The sequence below is a fragment of the Podarcis filfolensis genome (assembly GCF_964270895.1).
Source record: "Podarcis filfolensis genome assembly, chromosome: 8".
Taxonomy (NCBI): domain Eukaryota; kingdom Metazoa; phylum Chordata; class Lepidosauria; order Squamata; family Lacertidae; genus Podarcis; species Podarcis filfolensis.
In genome coordinates this window covers 75,744,300-75,766,139 of record NC_139611.1, presented here as the reverse complement: position 1 = coordinate 75,766,139, position 21,840 = coordinate 75,744,300, and the positions used below count along the sequence as shown (strand labels likewise).

General features: G+C 42.4%; 2 protein-coding genes across 2 annotated transcripts in view; both read right to left on the bottom strand.

Annotated features, from left to right (window-relative positions):
• Positions 1–21,840, bottom strand: part of LOC310769031 (phospholipase A2 inhibitor CNF-like) — a 45,889-nt gene that overhangs the window by 5,861 nt on the left and 18,188 nt on the right. The window lies entirely within an intron of this gene.
• Positions 12,501–20,524, bottom strand: LOC310768066 (phospholipase A2 inhibitor and Ly6/PLAUR domain-containing protein-like). The gene is made up of 5 exons (XM_083625768.1): positions 20,351–20,524; positions 18,727–18,843; positions 16,383–16,538; positions 13,594–13,731; positions 12,501–12,954 (listed from the first exon to the last, which is right to left on the bottom strand). Exons 1-5 carry the CDS (start codon positions 20,397–20,399, stop codon positions 12,779–12,781), a joined length of 636 nt encoding a protein of 211 aa, XP_083481894.1. The 5' UTR covers positions 20,400–20,524; the 3' UTR covers positions 12,501–12,778.

Sequence of the window (21,840 nt, the reverse complement as noted above, 5' to 3'; positions counted from 1 at the left end):
TTGTATTACTTTTATTGCACTGTGTGGATTTCATAGCTTTTGGGTTACACTACGTATGGGAAACATGCAGAAAATAATGCTATCACAACATGATGTAGAAGTTAAACAGTTAAACTATGATTTAACTGTTTTGCAACTGGCACTATTAATTAGAGTTTGCATGTTTGCTTTTATTCTCAAAGATAAATAGAACCCACCATATTCTCTCCTAAGTGTGATTTTTGGCTTCAGATCCAAAAGTATTACATTCCATTGCAGCACAAGTTGCAAACATCTGTTCCATGCAAGTCACATTCTATTTTTTTTCTAAGAATAATATTTATTAAGTTTCCATTTACCAAATTAAACAAATCATACCAATTAGTCTAAATTGTATCAATACACATCATAAAATCCAAATGCTTTCCAAATTAAATTTTTTTGTGGGGGTTACCCATGCTTCGCGATCATCAGGAGTCCAATCATCCATATTTCTGCTGCTTTCCTGTTTACAATGATGTTTTCAGTCCCATCTTCTCAACTCTTTGTCGTTACTCATTTTCCTTTTCAGTCACCTCCGAGTTCTCTCCACAAGTGGATTGAAAGAAACAGTCTTATCTATATCTCTGTGTGGGCTTTGTAATGCTCTCTCGTAGATCTCTCACAGAAATCCAATAGTCCCGGTTTTCATTCGAGCAAACATTCGCCATCTTGTCGCTCCGATGAAATACAGTCTAAATGTTCGCTCATTAACTTTCCAGACCCGCTGCATCATAATTAGTCTCTCCAGGAGGATAACAGCCCTTTCAAATTTACGATCCCAGCCTGATAACCGATACACGGCTATTCCTCCCTAAGACCATCCATCTTGCAGCAAAGGTCTGCCTGTCCATATCGGGTCACATTTTTTGCTGCGTCACAGAGAGAGTCTCGTTTCTTTCCAAATCTTTCACAAAACAAAACCTTTAATTCATATTATTTCCCCCCCCACACACACAGTTCATTTTTTATCCCATTTGCAAATTGGTCGTTGAGATGGTTCTTTAAGGGGGAGGGTTGTTAGGTAATCACATGAAAAAATAAAGAGTCTCCCCCCCTTCCGTTCCGTTCCACCTACCAACATGTCAGAGATTCTCTGATGTTATCTCTGTTCCTTCCGTCCTTCCGTCCTGATCTTCTTCATCTCAGTGGTAAAATTATTAGCAGATAAAAAACACTCCTGACCTCTCTTGAAGCATGTGTGTTTACTTCTCCAATTTATTTCTTCTTTTTAAGCAACGCAACCAGGCTCGCTCCTGAAAGCAGCTGGCAGGGAACTCCGAGCCTGCACGAGGGCTTTGCGCCCAGTGCCTCTCACCCCCTCCTTCATCCAAACTCGGGGGTGATTTATGGCAACCGCGGGCAAGGGCAGCATCTTTCCAATCCCAGGAAAGATGAGGGAGACTGATTTACTCCCCATAATCAGCCTCTAATTACCTCATGCAAGCTGGATAGATGGTATTGGCAGCCATCTTCCAAGGCGCCCCTAGCGCCCCCCCATGCAAGTCACATTCTAAACTGAAATGCATCTGATACATGTTTTCATGCATATAAAATGAATACTTTTGTTAGTCTTTGCAGGATTTACAATTAAGTTTTAAAGCTTCTAAACAGATATGGATCTGTTCTCCTTACCTGTTCATTTTCAAAGTGAATGCATTTTCAGAGTTAAAATCATTTCCTCTTTTTCAGGAGAAACATCAAACAGCTGGGTTAATAAAGTTAACATAATGAAGCGGCCCATCATCAAACCTAACCAGTACATGACAAACCTATGCCTACAAAGCTAGCCATCCCTACTAAGACGTACACCACTCTGAATTAAGGAAGGCATAATCCTGGGTAAGAAGGGTTGGGATTTCAGCCACTCTGACTACTTTGATTTCATAGTTCAGTAGAAACTTGTAATCTTGTTTAGTGTTGCTCATGGAGGCAACAGACAAAGAGAGAGAATATAGCTGTAAGTGAACAACAAAAATGCCACAGGGAGAGGGAGGAAAATAATTTTAAATGTAATGTCACATTTAAAATGGAGATTGAGTTGGTCAAAGGTAGGGAGTGAAATCCAGATGGTTCTCCTAAACTGGACAAAGAGGTTAGCACTGAGGAGCTATTTCCTCACATCAGGAATTCACATCAGAAAGCTATTTAAAGCTGAAATCCAAACCCCCACATACCTGGGAGTAAGGCTCATTGAATTCAGTGGCATTTGCTGCTGAATTCATATAGTCAGGATTGGAATTTTAGTACATATAGCTTCCATTTGGCCAGAAACAACACTTCAGAAAGAACAAAAGCAAAGAGGCACCTCTATACATAAAGGAATATGAAAATGATATACATAAAAAACAATTTATCTACCTCTTAATGCATCGTGTGTACATGTTTCAAAAGAAGTTCATTACAGAATCTGTGCCATTTGTTGACTGAATGTGTGAATGGAAGGATATTTGATTGATTCTCCATTGTCAATGGATTCCTACAACATCCCAGGTTCATGCAGAAATATGACAGGATCCCCCCTTTTTTTGAAAAATCTCTCCAAAATAATCTACTTCCAAGTTCTGATTGCAAAAACCTGGCCATTTTGACAATTTTAAGAAATTCCCCCCCCCCCAACACTACTTACGCCCCTGGAATCCCAGACACATCTGAGGAAAACTGGATGTATGGCAACCCTATATTACAAAAGAAAGAAAGAAACCTAACTCACATATTTCGTCTTCCATAACAACTTCACGACAAGCATTGCCTGGACAAAACTGTGGCTCTCGTGAGATGCATTTATTGTAGGCATCATATTTATAGGTCATACATTGTAGTGGTGCCCCTACAGAGAGGAAAGAATGTAACAAGACCTCGGTGTCACTATCTTAAGCAAAAGGAAACCTCCTTTTTGATCTAGCAAAGATTGGCAGGACAACTTACTATATGGCATTAACCCCTTCATGCATTTAAACTTAAGTATGTTGGTTATATGAGGCCAGAGGCATTTAAATGGTGCTGTGATTGAAAAGGAAGAGGAAGACGATGGCAAATTCCTGAGCTTTACATTATATTTAATAGATTAGTTCCAAGTGCTCATGTCATCCCAATTCCTGACAGGCTTTACTTCTTCTGAGAAGCTACCGTATTTTTCGCTCTATAAGATGCACCAGACCACAAGATGCACCTAGTTTTTTTGAGGAGGAAAACAAGAAAAAAAAATTCTGAATCTCAGAAGCCAGAACAGCAATCCCTCTTGCTGTTCTGGCTTCTGTGATAGCTGCACAGCCTGCATTCGCTCCATTTCCCTTTACTTCATGTCATCCCGATTCTAGACAGGCTTTACTTCTTCTGAGAAGCTAGGTATTATTCTGCCTGCATTTGACATTTCATTGCATAAAAGGAATGGGAATTTCCTTCATTCCCCCTTGAAACCAAAGTAGAATATTCAGAGGGCCAGGAATAGAGGGCCATCCCTGGCCCATTCATTGAGGAATAGAGTCAGTTTTTAGGATCCTCAGAATGGACCATTGCCTGTACGCTCCAGCAGAGCCATCTAGGGCTGGCCCCTACCCAGCTGCTGTCCCCAAGCAGTATAGCCAGCACTGCCAGACTCTACCACTTGCCCCTCCCTGCCTCAAAGCTGCAGGGTAAATGCCAGTCATGGGAGTTCCCCCTCCTAAAAATAAGCTGAGGAAGTATTTTGCTCTGATTATTACAAGCATATTTAAATGCAAGACATGCTTTGTTGGGCACTGATCAATTGTCCTCTGGTTGCAGAGCGTGTCATGTATTTGGTGCCAATGAGCCTTTAAGCACCACCACCTCCTTGGTGTCAGCACTGCATGCAGAGGCCATCTGAAATCCCTCTTAGCACAATGCTAGACATGTCTACAAAGAAATACACCCAAATGAATTCGATAGGGCTTCCTTCCCAGGCAGAACATTTCATACTGCAGCCTTCACACCCTTTCCACATCCCTTAACTTCGTTTTTTACCAAGAATCTTAATGTTTATTTTTGTAAGTAATTTGTAAGTAAGTAATGAGGCCTTTTCAAACATTCCTGTGCTGTTTGTGAGGCCTGTGGTTTAAACAGCAAATGCCATTCCTGGCATTTCTGCTCTCTGTCTGTCACTCAAGCCCTTTCCCCCAAACCCCTGCTGGACTCAGAAATCAGAAATAGGCCAGTGTTGGACACAAATTTCAGAGGCATGAAGTCATGGCATGGTAAATCATGGAAACATCCACAACCCCTTGCCTGCATACCCAGTTTGCTCCTTAATGGAGCAATCTATGCCCTAGCAGAGCATTCTGGCAAGTGCAGCAGGTTAAGGAGGCAGGGCTCACAGCAGTCAAGAACAGGGTCCAATGGATGCTGGGGCAGTTCAGCCCCTCCCTGTAGTCAGAACACTCCAGTTGGGGGCTTTTCATCTAGAGGAAGGAGAGCTTCGCAGCAGAAAGAGAGGTGAATACATTGCTTTCTGTAGGTAATCCAGGATTCCTTACTATATATTAAATGGATCACTCATCCTCTCTCCCATTCCTAATCTTCCAAAGGACCAAGTTCCTGTGGCACATTCTGGCCAGTTCCAGCCCACTAAGTAGGACAATCAAAGGAAGGAAATTAGAAATCTCTGGGAGCTTCCAAGTCTTTATCTCATAGATTTCTTCCAAGATTATAGTCATGGCTCCCAGATCCTCTTGCTCTTTATCACAATATTCATTTATTCATTATTCTGTCTCTAGGCACTTGAAATTATTGACCTCCCTTGTTCTAGCCCCACTGGCCATTCCATACTCTAGAGGAAATTCAAGGAACCCAGGATGTCTGGTTTCTACTCACCTAGTGAAAACAAGGTCAAGAGGAGGCCCATGCACAGGAGGCCCATGCACAGGAGAGTCTTCTTGGTGTTGGGATGATCAAAAGCAAAGGAGGACTTCATAGAATCATAGAGTTGGAAGAGACCACAAGGGCCATTGAGTCCAATCCCCTGCCAAGCAGGAAACACCATCAGAGCACTCCTGATATATGGTTGTCAAGCCTCTGCTTAAAGACCGCCAAAGAAGGAGACTCCACCACACTCCTTGGCAGCAAATTCCATTGTCGAACAGCTATCGAACTTCAAGACGATCTGGTCCCCAAAAAGGCAACATGTGCAACTATGAGCTTACACAGAGGAATTTATAATTCAGGGACGGGAGCCTCAGGCACCTCTTCTAAACAACTGGTTTAGTGAGATGTGGAAACTAGCCCAAAACACACAACATGATATTGGAACACAAATCACTTTTGAAACTCAGTGCAATCTTTTTTCAGAAACACCATGAAATTTGGGAAATGAGAATCCAAGTTAAGTCTGTGTTCTTAGCACTTGCTATGGGAAAGCGTTTGCACAATCATATTCCCAGGGTCCATGTGTACATCATGGGTCCTTCTTGTCCAGGCAAGTGGGCACCTCTTGGACTTTCCCCATTCAGTCAAGCTATGTTGGATGGTCAACTAGTTAGCCTTCCAGAATTCATTTATTTAAAAAATATTTTTCATTCTTAAGCAAGGACATTGTTGCTATTCTTTAAATCATACAGTTTAGTATGAATCTGATTCTCTTCATCTTTAAGATGTACTTCAAACAGCCAACCTTTAAAACAGAGAACCAAACAATGTAAATAGGGCCTGTGGTGGCCATTCTTAATTTGTGTCCTTGCAGCAGCAATTTCTGAAGAATGGGGGGGTGGGGAGGATTCCACACAGAACTCACTGGAAGAATCTCACAGGGAAGATAACCATGTTTTATTGTTTGCACATCTATCTATTTAAAAAAGTGAGGATTCTCTTCCACTCCTACAGACTTTGGTGTTCATCCACTGTGAATGGTGGAGAGAGGATTTTAGGATTCTTTTTGTGGCAAACTAGCACAAAACCTTTTGACAGAGAGGAGTTGGCTTACTTTCTTTAATTATTTAAAACAGTTGGGGATTTCTTTCCTTTCCATAGAAAAAATCCTGTTTCTGCTGTTTTGCAAAAAGTCTCATGGCTGGTTGTAATAGTTGGCAGGACCCCTGTGGATTTTTGGCAGGACAGCCTTTTCTGAACTTTGTCAGCTAGTCCAGGAAGGGGAAGAAAGATTCATTGGTGTAGGTGGGAATGAATGAAATATTGTCTACTGGCTTCTTTATGCTGCAGTGAGCATGTACAGAGTGTCAAGAAAATTGTTCCCCCACTTACGCCTCTGGCTAAAAGTTGGTATTGTGTTGCAATCATTCTGAGCCAGCTGTTTTGCATTGGTTTTCTGTCTTGAAGGCCAGGGATGAGGCCAGAAAATTGGGAAGTACTTTCAGCTCTAGGAAAGCATATAGACAAAAGTACCAGAAATTCTAATTTTGAAACGTGATTGGTTGAGGAAACCCACCCCAATTACTCTGCTTATTACTACATAGCAAGCCTATACTGGTAGTTTGGAGTCCGTCTTTCTCACTGCACGGCTTTGCCACACCTGGGATGCTGTGACTTCCTTGCTATGGATTTTAACTGGTAGATTCAATGTTCTATGCTATGCATATCATAGAACTGTAGAGTTATCATGAATCCCCAGGGTCATCTACTCCAACTGCCTACAATTCAGGAATCTCTACTAAAAGAGCCATGATAGATGGATAAGATAGCTTTGTCAATATGGTCCGGTTTGTATGTGTTCCATTGGCATTTCTAACTGTAGTTTTTCTGGAGCAGGTGGTCCTACTTGATCCTGCAATCTGAATAAACCTTTAACTATTGAAGGTGGTTGGGGTTTTCTTTCCTTTCTTTTTTTTTTTTTTAAATAATCCTGTTTCTGCCATTTTGCAGAAAGTCTCATGGCTGGAAGGGCATTTGTGAACTTTTGGCAGGGCTGCCTTTTCTGAACTGTGTCAGCAGTTTTATCTGGGTTTTCTGTCTTGAAGGCCAGGGATGAGGCCTGAAAACTGGGAAGTACTTTCAGCTGTGGGAAAGTGTATATGCAAAAGTACCAGAAGATTCCAATTTTGAAATGTGATCAGTTGAGTAGACTCACTCCAGTTACTGTGCTTATTACTACAAAGGAAGCCTCTACTTATTGTTTGGGGTCGGTCCTTGTCACTGTGGTACTTTGCCACACCTGGGATGCTGTGACTTCCTTTCTCTGGATTTTAACTGATAGATTCAATGTTCAATAGAGAGTGCTTTGGTCCAACTGCCTGCAATGCAGGGATCTCAACTTAAGTATCCATGGCAGATGGGTAAGTTAGCTTTGTTGGTTTACTCTGGTTTGTACATTTTCAAAAGGTTTTTCTCATTGTAGGTTTATGGGCCATTTTATCCCATTTTAGACTGCAATCACTTCTTTCTGAATAAACCCACTTCATGTCAAATTTGTGTGTGTTGATTTGGGTACAGCCTTGATACTAAATCCAGTTCTTGCTTGCTATTGAGCAAGTTTGCAACTGTGAAGATCAGAGAGCAGAGATCCCTGTTTTCAGTTCTTGCTTCTTCAAAATCTTACACTCTCCTGTCCCAGTCTAGTTGACAGAAGGAATGGGGGGGGGGGAGCTGACAGGGTTGTGGTGTGAGACCCAGTTGCAACACAAGGATCTGAGCCCTTGGGTTTGGGGGACCTGTCTTTCACACAGATCACTGCCTCTGTTTTTATTTGAACTTTGTGTGGGTTCCTGCATAATCAGAAACAGGACAGGTGTTCTCCGCTTTCCCAGAGATATGGCTAAATAACAGCTGATGTTAGAAGAAACTTCTCAGCTGACAAAACTAGACACAGGGTTGTGACCAGGTGTCCAGAACATCATGAGGACTGTTTCCACCTTGTTTTATTAAGGCTCCAAACTAATGGAAGCAATTTGATGGAAACACTGTACCTCCCAAAGTGCTCTACTCTTACCCAATTTCAGCAAATTGCTGGGACAAAGGTAACTAGATGTTTGGCTACCTGACCTCTGTTTTTAATTCAGAAAAAAGTTGCAACTTAACAAAGATGAGGGGAAGGTTTATTTGAAATGTCAACATGGTGCATTTTATTAATCTGGTATGGTTCCAGGTAGTTGGGTGTTCAATGGCTTTGGGTGAATCTTGAATCAAAAGCTGAAACCTTTGAAGCTGGGAATATGTTAGATCACCTGGATGGCTGGGGCTACCCATGTAGAGTGTCAGCTCAGCCCTGCACAGCTGTGGTGTTGCTTGACTTCCCACTGATTTGAAAGGGTCTTGTGCAAAAGAACTTCCTACTTGGTTGCTTCTTGTGTGTGTAGGACTATTGTGTGTGTATCATCACAATGATATCCAATCTTTTCTACCCAGAGCTCAAGGTGGGGTGTGTGGTTCTTTCCCCTCCCACCTCCCCTTTCTATCAGCACAACAACCCTGTGAGGTAGGCTTGGCTGAGAGGCAATGACTGGCCCCCAAGGTCCCACCCACACTGTGAAATTCATAGCTAAGTGGAAGTTTTGAAGCCCTGAAGTTGCCCCAGGCCCCCTGATGGTTTTAATCACTATTTGTTTACTTCAGTTTTCAAGAGGACAAGAAATCCAGCAAGTAAAGATGCACAGATATATCGGAATTTTATTCCAGAGCAACTTAGGTTGGTCAAGCCATACTAGTGCTACAGAACAGGCAAAGTAACCGATTTGTACTAGCTGCTATTCAAATTTTTCAAGCTAAAGTGTCATCCCAGCTACTTGGGATCCCAATATGGATACAAGGATATAACAGTGATTTAGATAAGATACACTCAAGTTTCTTGAGACGTATCCTGGGGCTCCCTAGTTCAACCAATCGTGAGACAATGTGTGCAGAACTAGGTGCAGGCTAGCACTTTAAAATATAGCTGTGTTGCCATATCCGTTGCCAATCTTGGAGTCTGCTTTTCGACTTGCTTTTGGACTCTTATAAATCCAGATGGTTCCAAGTCGTACATAGCAAAACCAGGTTGATTTCTACTGACTTGGAACTCTCGTATAATTCAACTGAGCAATATATTTATCGTAATATTCAAATCAGATTAAGGGACATTGGGGGGGGGATCAAGTCAGCTGTAAATAAAATTTGCTCCCTCAAATTTTAAGGTTTAAATGCAACAGATAACAGGGTCACTTATACTTCAGAAATTAATAATTCCAGTCCAAGACAAGACCTTTACGTTACCCCAACTGAACATTTCCCCCTCAGCTTTTGTCAAGGGCAGATATTTAAACACCCCCAGAAATGATAGACATTGCAGATGTTTTCTGAATGTTCCAGACACAGTAGAACATATTCTTTTCTACTGTTCATTGTACAACCAGCTGTGCAAAAACGTGCTATCCCCCTTTTTGGGTAGTCTAACATCATGGCACAATGAAAATATCAGATTCTATATGTCTGACATTAACCCGGATATAATAGCAAGGGTGGCTGAGTTTTTATCTTTTATCTTTTTTATATAATATTTATTAAATTTTCCATTTTAACAATCCAAATGAAAACACATTAAAACCATTCCAAATTATAATCCAATCAAACAGTCCAGATTTTATGCCAAATTATAAATCTTTGGGTGGCTTCCCGTGCTCTGGGGGTCGAGGAGCGATGATCTCACATAGTGCTGCATTCCTTATTTAGGTGGTAATTCCAGTAAAACAATCTGAAGTTAATCCTTCATTTATTTTTAACAGCCTCTGAATTCGTCCAACAAGCAGCTCAGTCCTATAAAGTTCTATGTGAAAGGTTTCTTGCTGGTTTTCCCCTTTGTTTCCCTTTTTAGAATCCAAACAATCTATGCTCAGCATTCACTTTCGTTTTCTCTCAGAGGCAATTCTTGATGTGACACAACTCAGAACCGAAAGGAATCTGGATCTCAGACATTTCAACTGGATATATATCCAGAAATTTTTTTTTATCTCCTTCCAACTGATTAATGAACCGGTGCTTCAGCGGAAACCCATAAATCCTGTCATCAATTCTTTTTATCATCCCATTTAAGGTGATTACCAAATGTAGTCCAGTTTCACATAGTCAGTTCTATAGTAAAACCATAATCATAATGATAACAAAGTATTCTCTCAATCCTGCTTGTGTACTTTGCAGTCAGGCAGTCAGTCTTTCCAGGGGAGATTTGCCAAATCAGATAGCAAATGCAAAGTATATCAAAAAGAAATTATGGAGACTCACCCCCCCCCTTCGATTCTGACATAACAGTCCAATTGTAATGGTAATCCTTTTCCTTCTCCAGGTCTAATCCTTGGCACCCAGTGGCTGAATCAATTGGCAGAATACTTTATTTCCTCTAGTCCAGAGCACACGTGTTAATTAAGTCTGAACTTCATCTTAAAAAGCAAGTGTTTGCTGCTGGTGGCGACGGCTTTGGAGAGATGCCAAAAACCAACATGGTGCTTTACACCCAGCGCCCCTTCCCCCATCATACCTTCCTGACTAGGAGCAGGTATTGGGTGATCTGCGGGTGAAGCTGCCCCCCCTCCCAGCCCTGGGGGGGGGGGTTGTGAGGATGATTACTCCCATCTCACCCTCAAATATTCCATACAAAATGGCTCTGATGTAATGGACAGCCTTTCGCCATGGCAGCCAAACAGGAAGTTAGGTGGCTGAGTTTTTATCAATAGTATCTCCAAGAGTGGTAAATGGCACTATTTAGTGGGAAGAAACTCCAGTGAAAATCCTAATTATTACATATTTTTACATGGCTGCTTATTTCTTTATATTTTATAATTTTATATATGGACGTTTTTCGATGGCCTATATTAGTAATGCCTAATAAAGTTTTTTTGACCAAACAGCGGGAGGCAGTGGAAGACAGGAGTGCCTGGCATGCTCTGGTCCATGGGGTCATGAAGAGTCGGAAATGAGCCTATACTTGGGTAATATTAGCAGCAACCGAAAGACACAAAGTTTGGTCCTCTCCAAAGTCATCTCAGGCCAGAAAGAAATGTCTCCCCTCCCCACTACATCACCGTTGCAGTATATCAGTTTTTCAAAGTACATTTGTTTGTGTCTTTATTTTCTGTTAGTGTAATTTTTCCCAGAGTATCTTAATAATTTTTTTCATTATTTAAGTTTGTTTCCATCCCCCCCCCAACTTACAAATACAATATTTTGCAGAGAAATGGATGACTCATCTTTTTTTAAAAAAAGAAAAGCTTTTCAAAGCTCTGCTGCTTATATTTTAAGCCTTAAAACTGCTAAATGACCAAACAACACAAGTTTTCACCAGGTACATGGGGATCACCACTTGTGTGCAATTGGCACATGCAGTTAAAACTTACACCTGCACCCAAAACTGCACTGAAAGGGGGTGGGGCGGAATGGGACAGGAGTGGAACAGGGCAATGCCCTGTAATGGAATCCCAATGTAAGTGGCTCCCACAGAAGGAATGCGGTTGGTCATGGGTGCTGTAGACTCAAAAACATTGAAAACCACTAGTGTAGGGTTTATTCCTAAGCCTTTTCTTCTCCTGAAGATATCCCACAAAGCAGTGGAGGTTTAGGGTCAGAGTTTTCCATTTAGATGGTCTACTTTCCCAGGCTGATCCCCATCTGCCCCTCACTTCCCTCTACATCATGTGCAAAAAAAAAAAAAAGCTTCTTAACCATTGCTCTCATCTGCTCAATCCGCCAGAGCTTGCCTTTGCATGCAGTGGAAATCCCTAACTCAACAAGGGTTTGAGACCCAACGGCTACCCTCACCTGGTTTAGCTAGCCATTCAAAGCCAGTTCCTGGGGTGTGGATGCTGTCACTTGCTGAGAGCTGAGAGCAAGGGGGGCAAAGGTGGACAAACTACCCCAGAATGAGCGCAACGTGTCCTCCACCAGAGGTAAAACCCCTCCCCTAACAACTCATGCACTCCACATTAAGTATACAGAAACACGATTGGGTTCTGGGCACCCTTAAGGGATCTGACTTTGCATTATGCCTTTACCCCTAACAAAAAAAGTACTTACTGTCTTTTGACCTTGGATTATGTCTGGACCTTGCCTTTCATGCTACACCTGTGTTTTGGCTTTAGAATGTGAATGGTCTTGGGACAATCTGTCTTGAGGGTTCCTGACATCAAGGAGGAAGTTTCAGTCTATAGACCTATCCAAACCATACAGATTTTTGGTTCCTTGGAATTCCTGAGAACCGCCAGGTACAAGCTGCTAGTGAATTTTTAATTGAATATTCATCAGAATCAAAGCTTCTGGAAACATTTGAATGGTGGGGGTGGGTGAGCCAAAGAAATCAGTCACTAGTTAAGTCAGGATGTAACTGGACTGACAACTGAGATCTTTTATCTGATCTCTATTTTCTTTACATATTTGCAGATAATAGTGGTGTAATGGAAAAACGAGCCTTCTAGACAATGCCGTAAAGTGTAATGCTTTTCTCTTCATTCAGCTTTCCTAGTGGAACTAGTTCCCCCTACTAAAGAAAAACCAAAACTAAAACCTGTGTCCATAGGGAAAAACTATTAATACCCCAGATTACAATTTTCAGTTTTCTTCTCGTTCTTGGCCTTCAGAAGTTAACATTCATTGTGCCATCACTACATAGAAATTATTCACTTGAAAAGCCCCAGTGCAAGAAACAGAATTTGTCTGCTTTATCAATTTATTCAGATAACAATTCAAATGGAAATCCCTGTGCCATATTTTCTCTAACTACAGCTCACAAATCTCAATTTCCTGCCCTCTTGCTCCTGCCTCCAGCATCTCCAGAGATCTTCCACACCCTGCCGCTGATAGCACAGTTTCCTCCCAAGTCCCACGAAGGGCACATCTACAGGCCAGAAGTATAGGATGATGGCTGGGCATCAACACATGTCGCTTGGGTGACATTGAACTTCAGCAAGCCATTCAGTCTTCGCTTTACTCCTGTTGGGATTGTTGTTATGAAATTACAGAAATCTGGTGTTGCACATCCTTTGAAAGCAGCTGTTGCTTGAGTTGTACCCACTAGAAAGAGAAGAATGTTAATATGAGTCAGGGTGGACTTAAGGACCCGGCACACTTGGGCAACCTGCAGGACCCTTTTACCCCCACCCCTCTTATGTTCCCTGAAAATTCACAAGATGTAATTTCATCCCCCTCAAAAAGACACTGAAATGAAAGATTAAGCAGAGTAATATGAGTCAGGTTTGGCATCAGGGCGTGGCATTCTTGGGCAAATTTCAGGACCATGGCACCTGAGAACAGCCCATTTCTGATGTCTTCCACAAGCCCTGCCCAAGGCTATTGGGTGAAGGCCACATTTGTGAATTTAGCCATTAATTTAATTTTCCCCAAAGCCCACAATACAACATCCCTCCAAGGCATGTGGAAACTCAAAATGGGAATGACAGCTTTGTACATGTTTGCTTCCATGCGATCAGGAATTTCCCAGGACTGTCTGGGGGTGGGTCAACACCATGCCATTGACTGAGGAATGGGGCAAACAGTGTGAAGAAAACTTTAAATTATTACCTTCAAATAAAACACAGATCCCCACCCCATCCTTTGCTTTTATCACACTTGGTCAGAAAATGGTCAAGTAGCTGATGGCTGAGAGCTGCTTTCCCTCACCCCCACCCTCTGCTGATTGGCAGTTCTACTCACATTGCTGCATGGTACCAGCAAATGTTATGCACTTAGTCTCTCCAATAGGGCAGTTATGGGTGCCGATGACCGCACAATCGTTTGCCAGCCACTTGAAACAGAATGGGCACTGAAGTGGACCAAAACTCTCAGGTTGCACTGGCAAAATGAAATTTATGGTTAGCAGATGGATTCCATTTATTCTGACATGACTGGTCCATTCTGGCCGTTATTTTCCAGTTCGTACAAAGGGTTATCACTCCCCCCCCCCCCGCCGGCATGGTGTTCTAAAAGTGCCATCAAATGTTCCAGCTGGGAAAATCTAATATAAATATTGTTGAGTGTTGCTCATGAGTATGGCTTCTGTATGTAACATATGCAGGTCTTTCTCAGAACATGCATCTTGGTGTCTACATGCTTCTGCATGAGAGTGATCTGAATTGTGTGAAATGAGATTGACAATTCTGCCAGCCAGGACAAAAGCAGATTGGCATTGATCCTTACCAGCCTATGAGATGAAACAAGGCTTCCCCACAGATTCTAGGATCCAGGCTTACTCTTTTGAATGGAAGATGATACTTTTCTACTATCCATGATAGGCATTTATAGTGGTTTCAGGTTCAGTCTTGGAGTGATCATTGTGATTATCACCATTAACAAGATCATTTGTTGGGAATGATGCTACTGGTACATACTGGTTTGCTGTGGGCAACAGCCGCCCTGCCCCTAACAATGAAATGAAAATGCTACAACATTCAGTCAAATCTTAAATAGGATCTAGTTTTGACATTTTAGAAGGGTTGTTGCTTCTTTCATTAAACTTCATGGAATGTGACAATAGTAACACACCCAGTTATAAATAAAGTCACACTAATAAATATGTCAATTCCCCCCACCCTCATATATAAATTGATAAATGTGTGCACATCTCTTGATTTTCCCAGACATGTAAAAACTATTACTTGCTTTTGAGCTGCAAAATTTGATCACCAAATGGAAAAGCACAAGATCCCCACATCAGATTTTATGGGACTCGTGAAGAGGAGTCCAACTGCTTTCCAGAGACACTAGGAAGACAAACCTTTCACCCAGTTATATTTTGCCTCTGCAACAAAGTAAGCAAAACACAACACAAAGGAATACAGAGAAATAAACACAGCTCACATGACTCTGTATGCAATTACATAGAACTTCTCAAAGACAAAATGTAAAAACAATACATTTATACTCCACCAAGTGTCTGTTTCTTTAAATATAGCCTTTACATAATATATGCCAGGCACGTCCAACTCCCAAGAGACTGTGGTCTACTCCCAGTATATATATAAAAATGGCAGTGATCTACTTATTGTCGTTGGAGGGAGGAGGATTCCCCAGAGTTGTTGAGGTTTTTTTAAGGGAAGAGTGACCAGAGTTGGTGAGCATTTTTGCGGGGCAACTGCAAAACCAAAATCATGTTCAAGTACAGTACGGGATGTCTCAAAACCAAAGTTCCAGCCAAATGTACCTTCATTCAATCAAGAGAATAGAACCTCTAGAAATATACCTACCTATCTGTACCTACCTATCTGTATCTAGAAATATACTTGTTGCTAAAACGTGTTCTCCCTAACAGAGAGCACGTGTTGTGGTGGCAACCAGCAGGCCACCCCACTGTTGCTTGCCAGACCTGTTTGGATGTCCACAGGCAGTGATTGGGCAATTTGAGTCTCTGGGGAGACTTCGATGTTGCCAATTTGGAAGTGGGGTCAAAGGTTTTAAATACTGGGCACGCAACCTTCGGCGTCCTCTTGGTCTGTGTGTACCGGATCACCTGCCCACCCTCCCTAAATTTGGGGGGTTGCTTGCTTTGACCTTGCTATGCCTGTCACGGGGTCGCCTGCTGTTGGGGCAGGGGCCTGGTAGGAATTTTGTGCATTTGGCTGATTGGCTGGTGCCATTTGGTTTTTGCCTACTGCATAGCAAATCGTCACAACTTGTAAGGTTTGCAGTTAGGCATTGGTTAAAATTGATGGGTGGAGGGGTAAGTGCCTACCCCTCCAATGGTGGTGCTGCAAGGGAATTCCGTTAAAGGGGCTTGCCATCCTTTTCGTCCAAGTCCCTGGCATCGGGCTTGGGCCGTGCAAGCCCCGGGAGCATGCGGGTGAGAAGTGAGGGTCTGTTGCCCAGCTTCATTTCTCCCCAATATTGTTTTCCCTGACTGGCTTCCGCTGGAATCCGGAAGTCAGTTCTGTCCCTGGGACAAGGACAGATAGTCGTAACCAATGCCTAAGCAACCACTCACATGTGTGTATTTAAATAAAGTTGTGGCCAAAATCATGCCAAAAAACCTTAAACAAAATTGATGTGTGAAGTGTGAGTTTATTTGGGGTGGCTTGGGGACCTCGACACACAAAGGATAATCCAGAACACTGGATGAAAACAACCCACTTTCCAGTGAGTGTTGTAGCCTTACTCTCAATCACTCAAACCACTGTGATAAATCCTCAGCTGTGTGAAATCCCAAGTGGGACTCCGACGATGAGATCACCGGATGCAAATCTCTGTTTTGAATGTCTTCTTTCAGTCGGTCCACAATGGAATGATAAGACAGCAAAACACTTGTACAAGTAGGTAAGTCAGCTCCATACACATTCTGTAAGGGCTGAAGTATATTATGCATATATTATGGAAAGGCTATATTTAAAGGAATGGACACTTGGTGGAATATAAGTGTCTTATTATTACATTTTGTCTTTGGGAAGTTCTATATTTTGCCTCTGGGCAAGAATTGTTGATACAGAAAGTGTCCAAAATACTAGGGCCCTTACATTGAATAGGGTTTTCATTGCATAGGTCAGTATTGCAGCATTCAGCTTGCATCCGAAAGAATTGGGGGGTTCCTCCAGAAAAAGAAAAGGAGCCTGGGATACAATCCTGAGTGTTAGCGCAGTCACTGTAAGTAAGGCTGAGGATGCCTTCATCAGCTGTGAAGAAGAATTAGAGAGGAATATCAAGTCAATCATTTTTGCCCCAGATTTTTATATTGGGAGATTTAATAGATACATAAAATGGAATGTGTTTAGTTTGATGCTGTGCACTGGTGCTATAAGAGTGGTGTCATGGGCTGACTGGATGCAGAGGCAAGGCAGGAAGCACCAGGTGGGGAACCCCCAAGGCAAGAAGGCTCAGAGCCAGGGGCTTTGTTGTGGGACTACAATGAGTGGTCAGAGGGATAAGAGGGAGATGGAGGTGTCAGAAACTGAAAAGATAACAGGGTTTAGTGAGCAGGAAGAATCTGAGGGAGAGAGCAGTCGAGAACCAGAGGCGGAAGAGAATGGGGTCCAAGAGGCAGCAATGAGTCAGGCTGGCGAGGAAGCCAAGCTGTCTCTCCTTCCTGCGCCAGGCAGCTCCCCTTCCCCCCAGTCTCCCAGAATCTGGAGAGGTAAGAAGATGGTGGGGAAAATATGGGCAAGATGAAAGTTAGCTGACTTGTGCCAATACATGCAGGTCCCTCAATGTGTTCCCTGGTCATTCCTTAGTCAAGCGTTGGCTTAATGAGTTCATTATTTCCATTAATTCCTATGGGAACATTTTTTAATCCAGGGTTTTTCTGATCTCCCCAACCCCTTTTCAATTATTTATTCCTGAAATGGCTGCAGCCAACCAGCAAAAGGGAAACAGAGGAGAAACTGATTTCTCTGATCTCTCCTGCTCCCTGAATTGGCCGATCTCTCCTGCTCTCTGATATGCTTGATCTCACTCACTCCCTCCCTCCCTCCCTGCATGACTTCTGCCCAAAAATAGCTGCTGCCAACCTGCAAAGCATAAATAAGGAAGGAAGGAAGGAAGGAAGGAAGGAAGGAAGGAAGGAAGGGGGCAAACTTTGGCTGTTCGAATATATAAATCTGCAGAGAATATAGCAAGGTTTGGGCAAAATGTATTACATTCAGATAAGTGAATTTTAACATTGTAAAAATGTAAAAATGATAGCAGGACCTAGGGGGAGCAAGGAAAATCATTTTAAATGTAATGTCACTTTTAAAATGGAGATTGGGGTGATGGGCAGTCATACCCTGGTGGTTCTCCAAAATTGGACAAAGAGGCTACGACTGAGGAGCATGGATAAAATTCAGAAGTAACCAAAGAGATATTTTTTTTCCATCTGACAAGAACAATAATGATTTATGTGTTCCCTTGGCTTTTAAATTTTACATCCGGAAGCTATTTAAGGCTGAAATCTGAACCCCCACACATCTGGGAGTAAGGCTCACTGAATTCATTGGGATTTGCTTCTGAGATCACATAGTTAGGATTTGAATTTTAGTGCATATAGCATGAATTTGGTCAGAAACAACACTTCAGAAAGAAGAAAAGCAAAAAGCACCTCTATACATCAATGAGTAGGAAATTATATACATTTTAAAAGTATGTACCTATTAATGTATCATGTGTATACGTTTAAAAGTAGTTCATTATAGAATCTGTGCCATGTTTTGATTGAATGGGTGGATGGAAGGACATTTGATTGATTGTCCATTGTCAGTGGATTCCTACAACATCCCATGCAGGAAGATGACGGGGGCCAGAAAGACTATACACTAGAATCTTTTCTAGGCCTGGTTCATGCCAGGGATCGTGCCTGATCCCAACAGCCAACCTCAGCATTCTCAATTTCAGCAGAACATCGAAGAAAATCAGAATATAGAATTGTTGGTTTACAATATCTGACTGTATCATATTTAGGAGGCTCCTGAAAAATGGGCTCCCACATACTCAGCCTTGAAGTGTTAAAAAACCTAAATCAATCTTTTAGCTTTTCAACTGAAGACAGAACATTTGGAGGGGAGAAATCCTGGTTAAGAGATGAATCACTAAATATGTCAGGTGCTCCCCTTGTAATATCATCATAGAACTCAGAAATCTTTCTGGAGAATCCTTCATCCCCATTAATAAAGTTGTAGTCCACATAATTCCTTCTGTGAGGAGAAGATGTTGCACGCAGGCAGACTCTTCTGTATATTTTACAGAAGACTTTTGGGCTGAGTCACATGTGTATGGATTTTACTGTAATTCTTTGATCGCACAGAGCATGGTAATTTCTGAGTGTGCGGAAGGCCTCCGTTGAGAAGGGTTCTTTGTACATGGGGGCGGGGGGGGAGAAACCTTACTCACATATATCGCTTTGTACAGCAACTTCACGGCAAGTTTCTTCTGAACATTTACGTGCCTGTCGCAGGAGACAAGTGTTATTGTACAGATATAGACATGTCATACATTGTAGTGACGCCCCTACAGAGAGAAAGGAAGATCACAAAAGCTCAGTGTCATGATCATATGCCCCAGGCATCTCCATTTTGCTGACTCAAGAAAAAAAGGTATAAAAAGACAATTCTTGGGTGCCAAGAGAGAACCCCAGTAGCAACTTAAAATCACAAAAGCTCAGTGTCATGATCATATGCCCCAGGCATCTCCATTTTGCTGACTCAAGAAAAAAAGGTATAAAAAGACAATTCTTGGGTGCCAAGAGAGAACCCCAGTAGCAACTTAAAATCACAAAATAGCAAAATAAACCCTTAATATATAACTTTCTAAGTTCTTTCCAAAGTTCTCCTCTTTTAATTGCATAGAGAAAGACCACACATAATATCATAGGATTTTAAACTTGGAAGGGACCCCACAGGACATCTGCTCCAACCCCCTATGATGCAGGAATCTCAACTAAAGCATCCATGATGGATGGCCATCCAGCCTCTCCTTAAAATCCTCCAAGAAGGAGAGTCCATAACTTCCAGAGGGAGACCATTCCACAGTCAAACTGCTGTTGCTGTCAGAAAGTTCTCCCTGATGTTTAGTTGGAATCTTCTTTCTTGTAACTTGAATCCATTAGCTTCGGTTCTAGTAAGTTTTTTTTTAAAAAAAAAATCCTTACAAACTCTCCAAGATTCCCTGCAGTTGTGACTCTAAATAAGTAATTTGTTTACTCAAAATATTGTGATTTCCTTGCATAAGTGTTTTGTGAACAGTCAAGCAATCTTCATAATGAGACGTTTCCTCTTTCATCTGTTGAAAGTATTTTTTAAAGTTCTGCCACATCTTCCTGAATCGACTCCAAGGCTTGAATATGAGCCAGGATTTCCTTCAACAAGTTTGTATAAGAATCCTCCTCCGTCATTTTCCCTGGCTCGGCAGATAATGACGCAGCTGGAATTAAGCTAGCTGCTGTTTGCTTAGATCTCTACTCTTAACATGCCACTTCAGTTCTGGAGCAATAGCTCATTAAAAGCAAAATAATATGTAATGAGAAGTTTTATTCCACCCCACTCCCTTGCCTGCATGCCCAATTTGCTACCTAATGGAGCAATCAAAACCCTAGCATAGCATGCTGGCAAGTGCAGCAGGTGGAGGTAGGGGGCCACAGCAGCCAAGAACAGAGTCCAATGGAGGCTGGGACAGTTCAACCCCTCCATGACATCAAAACACTCCATTTAGGGACTTTTCCTTGACAGGAAGGAGATCTTTGCAGCAGGGGGAGCCTGCTTGGCATAACATTCCTAGATTGCACTCCTTTGGTGTAGAGATAACTATGATAGTGTTAGGGGACTTTGGTAACTTGTATGATTCACTTTCTCATCGCACCAAGATTCCCAGATTCTCCTGCTCTTCATCCTAATATCCATCTATTCAATACCCCATCCAGGAGCACATGAAGTTCTTGACCTCCTTTCTCTAGCTCTACTGACCCCCTCCCTATTCTAGAGGAAGTTAATGGAACACTGAATCTCTGGTTTCTACTCACCTACTGAAAACAAGCTCAAGAGGAGGCCTGTGCACAGAAGAATTCTCATGGTGTTGGGATAATCAAGAGCTGAGAAGGACTTCAAGAAGACCTGGTCCCAAAAAGGCAATGGATACAGCTATGAGCTTACAGAGGAATTTATAGTCAGGGATGGGAGCCTCAAGCAGCACTTGCGAATGACTGGTTTAATGAGACGTGGAAACTGGCACAAATGGAAGCAGCATGTTTTCCCAGAGAGCCTCTGATGTGATCTTGGAACACAAAGCAATTTTGAAATTGCATGCAATCTTTTCCAGGAACACCATGAAATTTTGGCAAATGAGAATCCACGTTATCCCCAGTGTTCTTCACAGTGGATACGGGAAAGCATTTTCACAATCATATTCACAAGGGTCAGAGACCCCTCAAGTATCCTGATTTATTTGGGACATCACGGATTGGCAGAAGCTACCCCAGCTTCTGTTCCCAATCCTGAATGCCCCAATTTTGATCCCTCGCACCAGTCACGCCAGGTGTTTTAGGGTTCCGCTGTGGTGCGAGTCCACAAACAGGACCAAAAAATGGAAGGAAAACTTACCTTGACCTCCTCTTGTGGTGGTTCATCTCCAAGACCAGAGGAGGAGGTGAAGATAGCTGCGCTGCAACAGGAAACAGTCTGCGCTGCATCAGGAGGTGCAGCGTAGGCTGGCAGGCCTTCGCAGCTCACATCTCAGGAGAAGTGGGCAGTTTGATGTGGCCTACCGGAAGTCCAGCCTGGAATCTGCTGCCTGCAGAAAAGAGGGTGGTTTGGTGCAGCCTGCTGGAAGGCTGTGCTGGCCTCCGCTGCATGCTACACCAGACTCCACCACATCTCCCAACACTCCTGAGAAGGAGGAAGAGTGCTCAAAGGTAGGTGCAGTGCTTTTTTTCTGGGGGGACACAGGGGCACACATACTCCTAAACATGTTGTGAATCTAAGTTTTGCCACATTGAGGAGCAGTATTTCAATATGAGTAGGAAATGAGAGTACCCCTAAACATTTTTAGGGGGGAGCACTGGGGGAAGGGGCACGAGGAAAGAACAGGGTGGTGGTGGTTGTGGGACCCGAATTGCCCTCCCAAAATGTTGGAAGGTATGGGGTCAATTTGTACATCACACAAGCTTCTCATCCAGACAGTTTGGTATCTCTTGGACTTTACCCTTTCAGCCAAGCTACTTCGGATGGTCAATTATTTAGTATTCCAGAATTCATTTATTTTAAAAAATATTCTCCATTCTTAAGCAATAAGAGCTTTGCTATGGATGTTGGACTACCAGTCTTTTCAAGATAGACCAGAACTCTGCAAATAGGAATTGTTGTGGCCACTCTAATTTTGTGTCCCAAGCAGGAGCAAATTTTGAAGAATATTGAAAAAAACATCCCACACAGTGCTCACTACAGGAGTTGGTGTGTTTCCCTACTACTACAGACTTTGGTTTTAATGCAGGCCAAAATCTGCATAACCATTAAT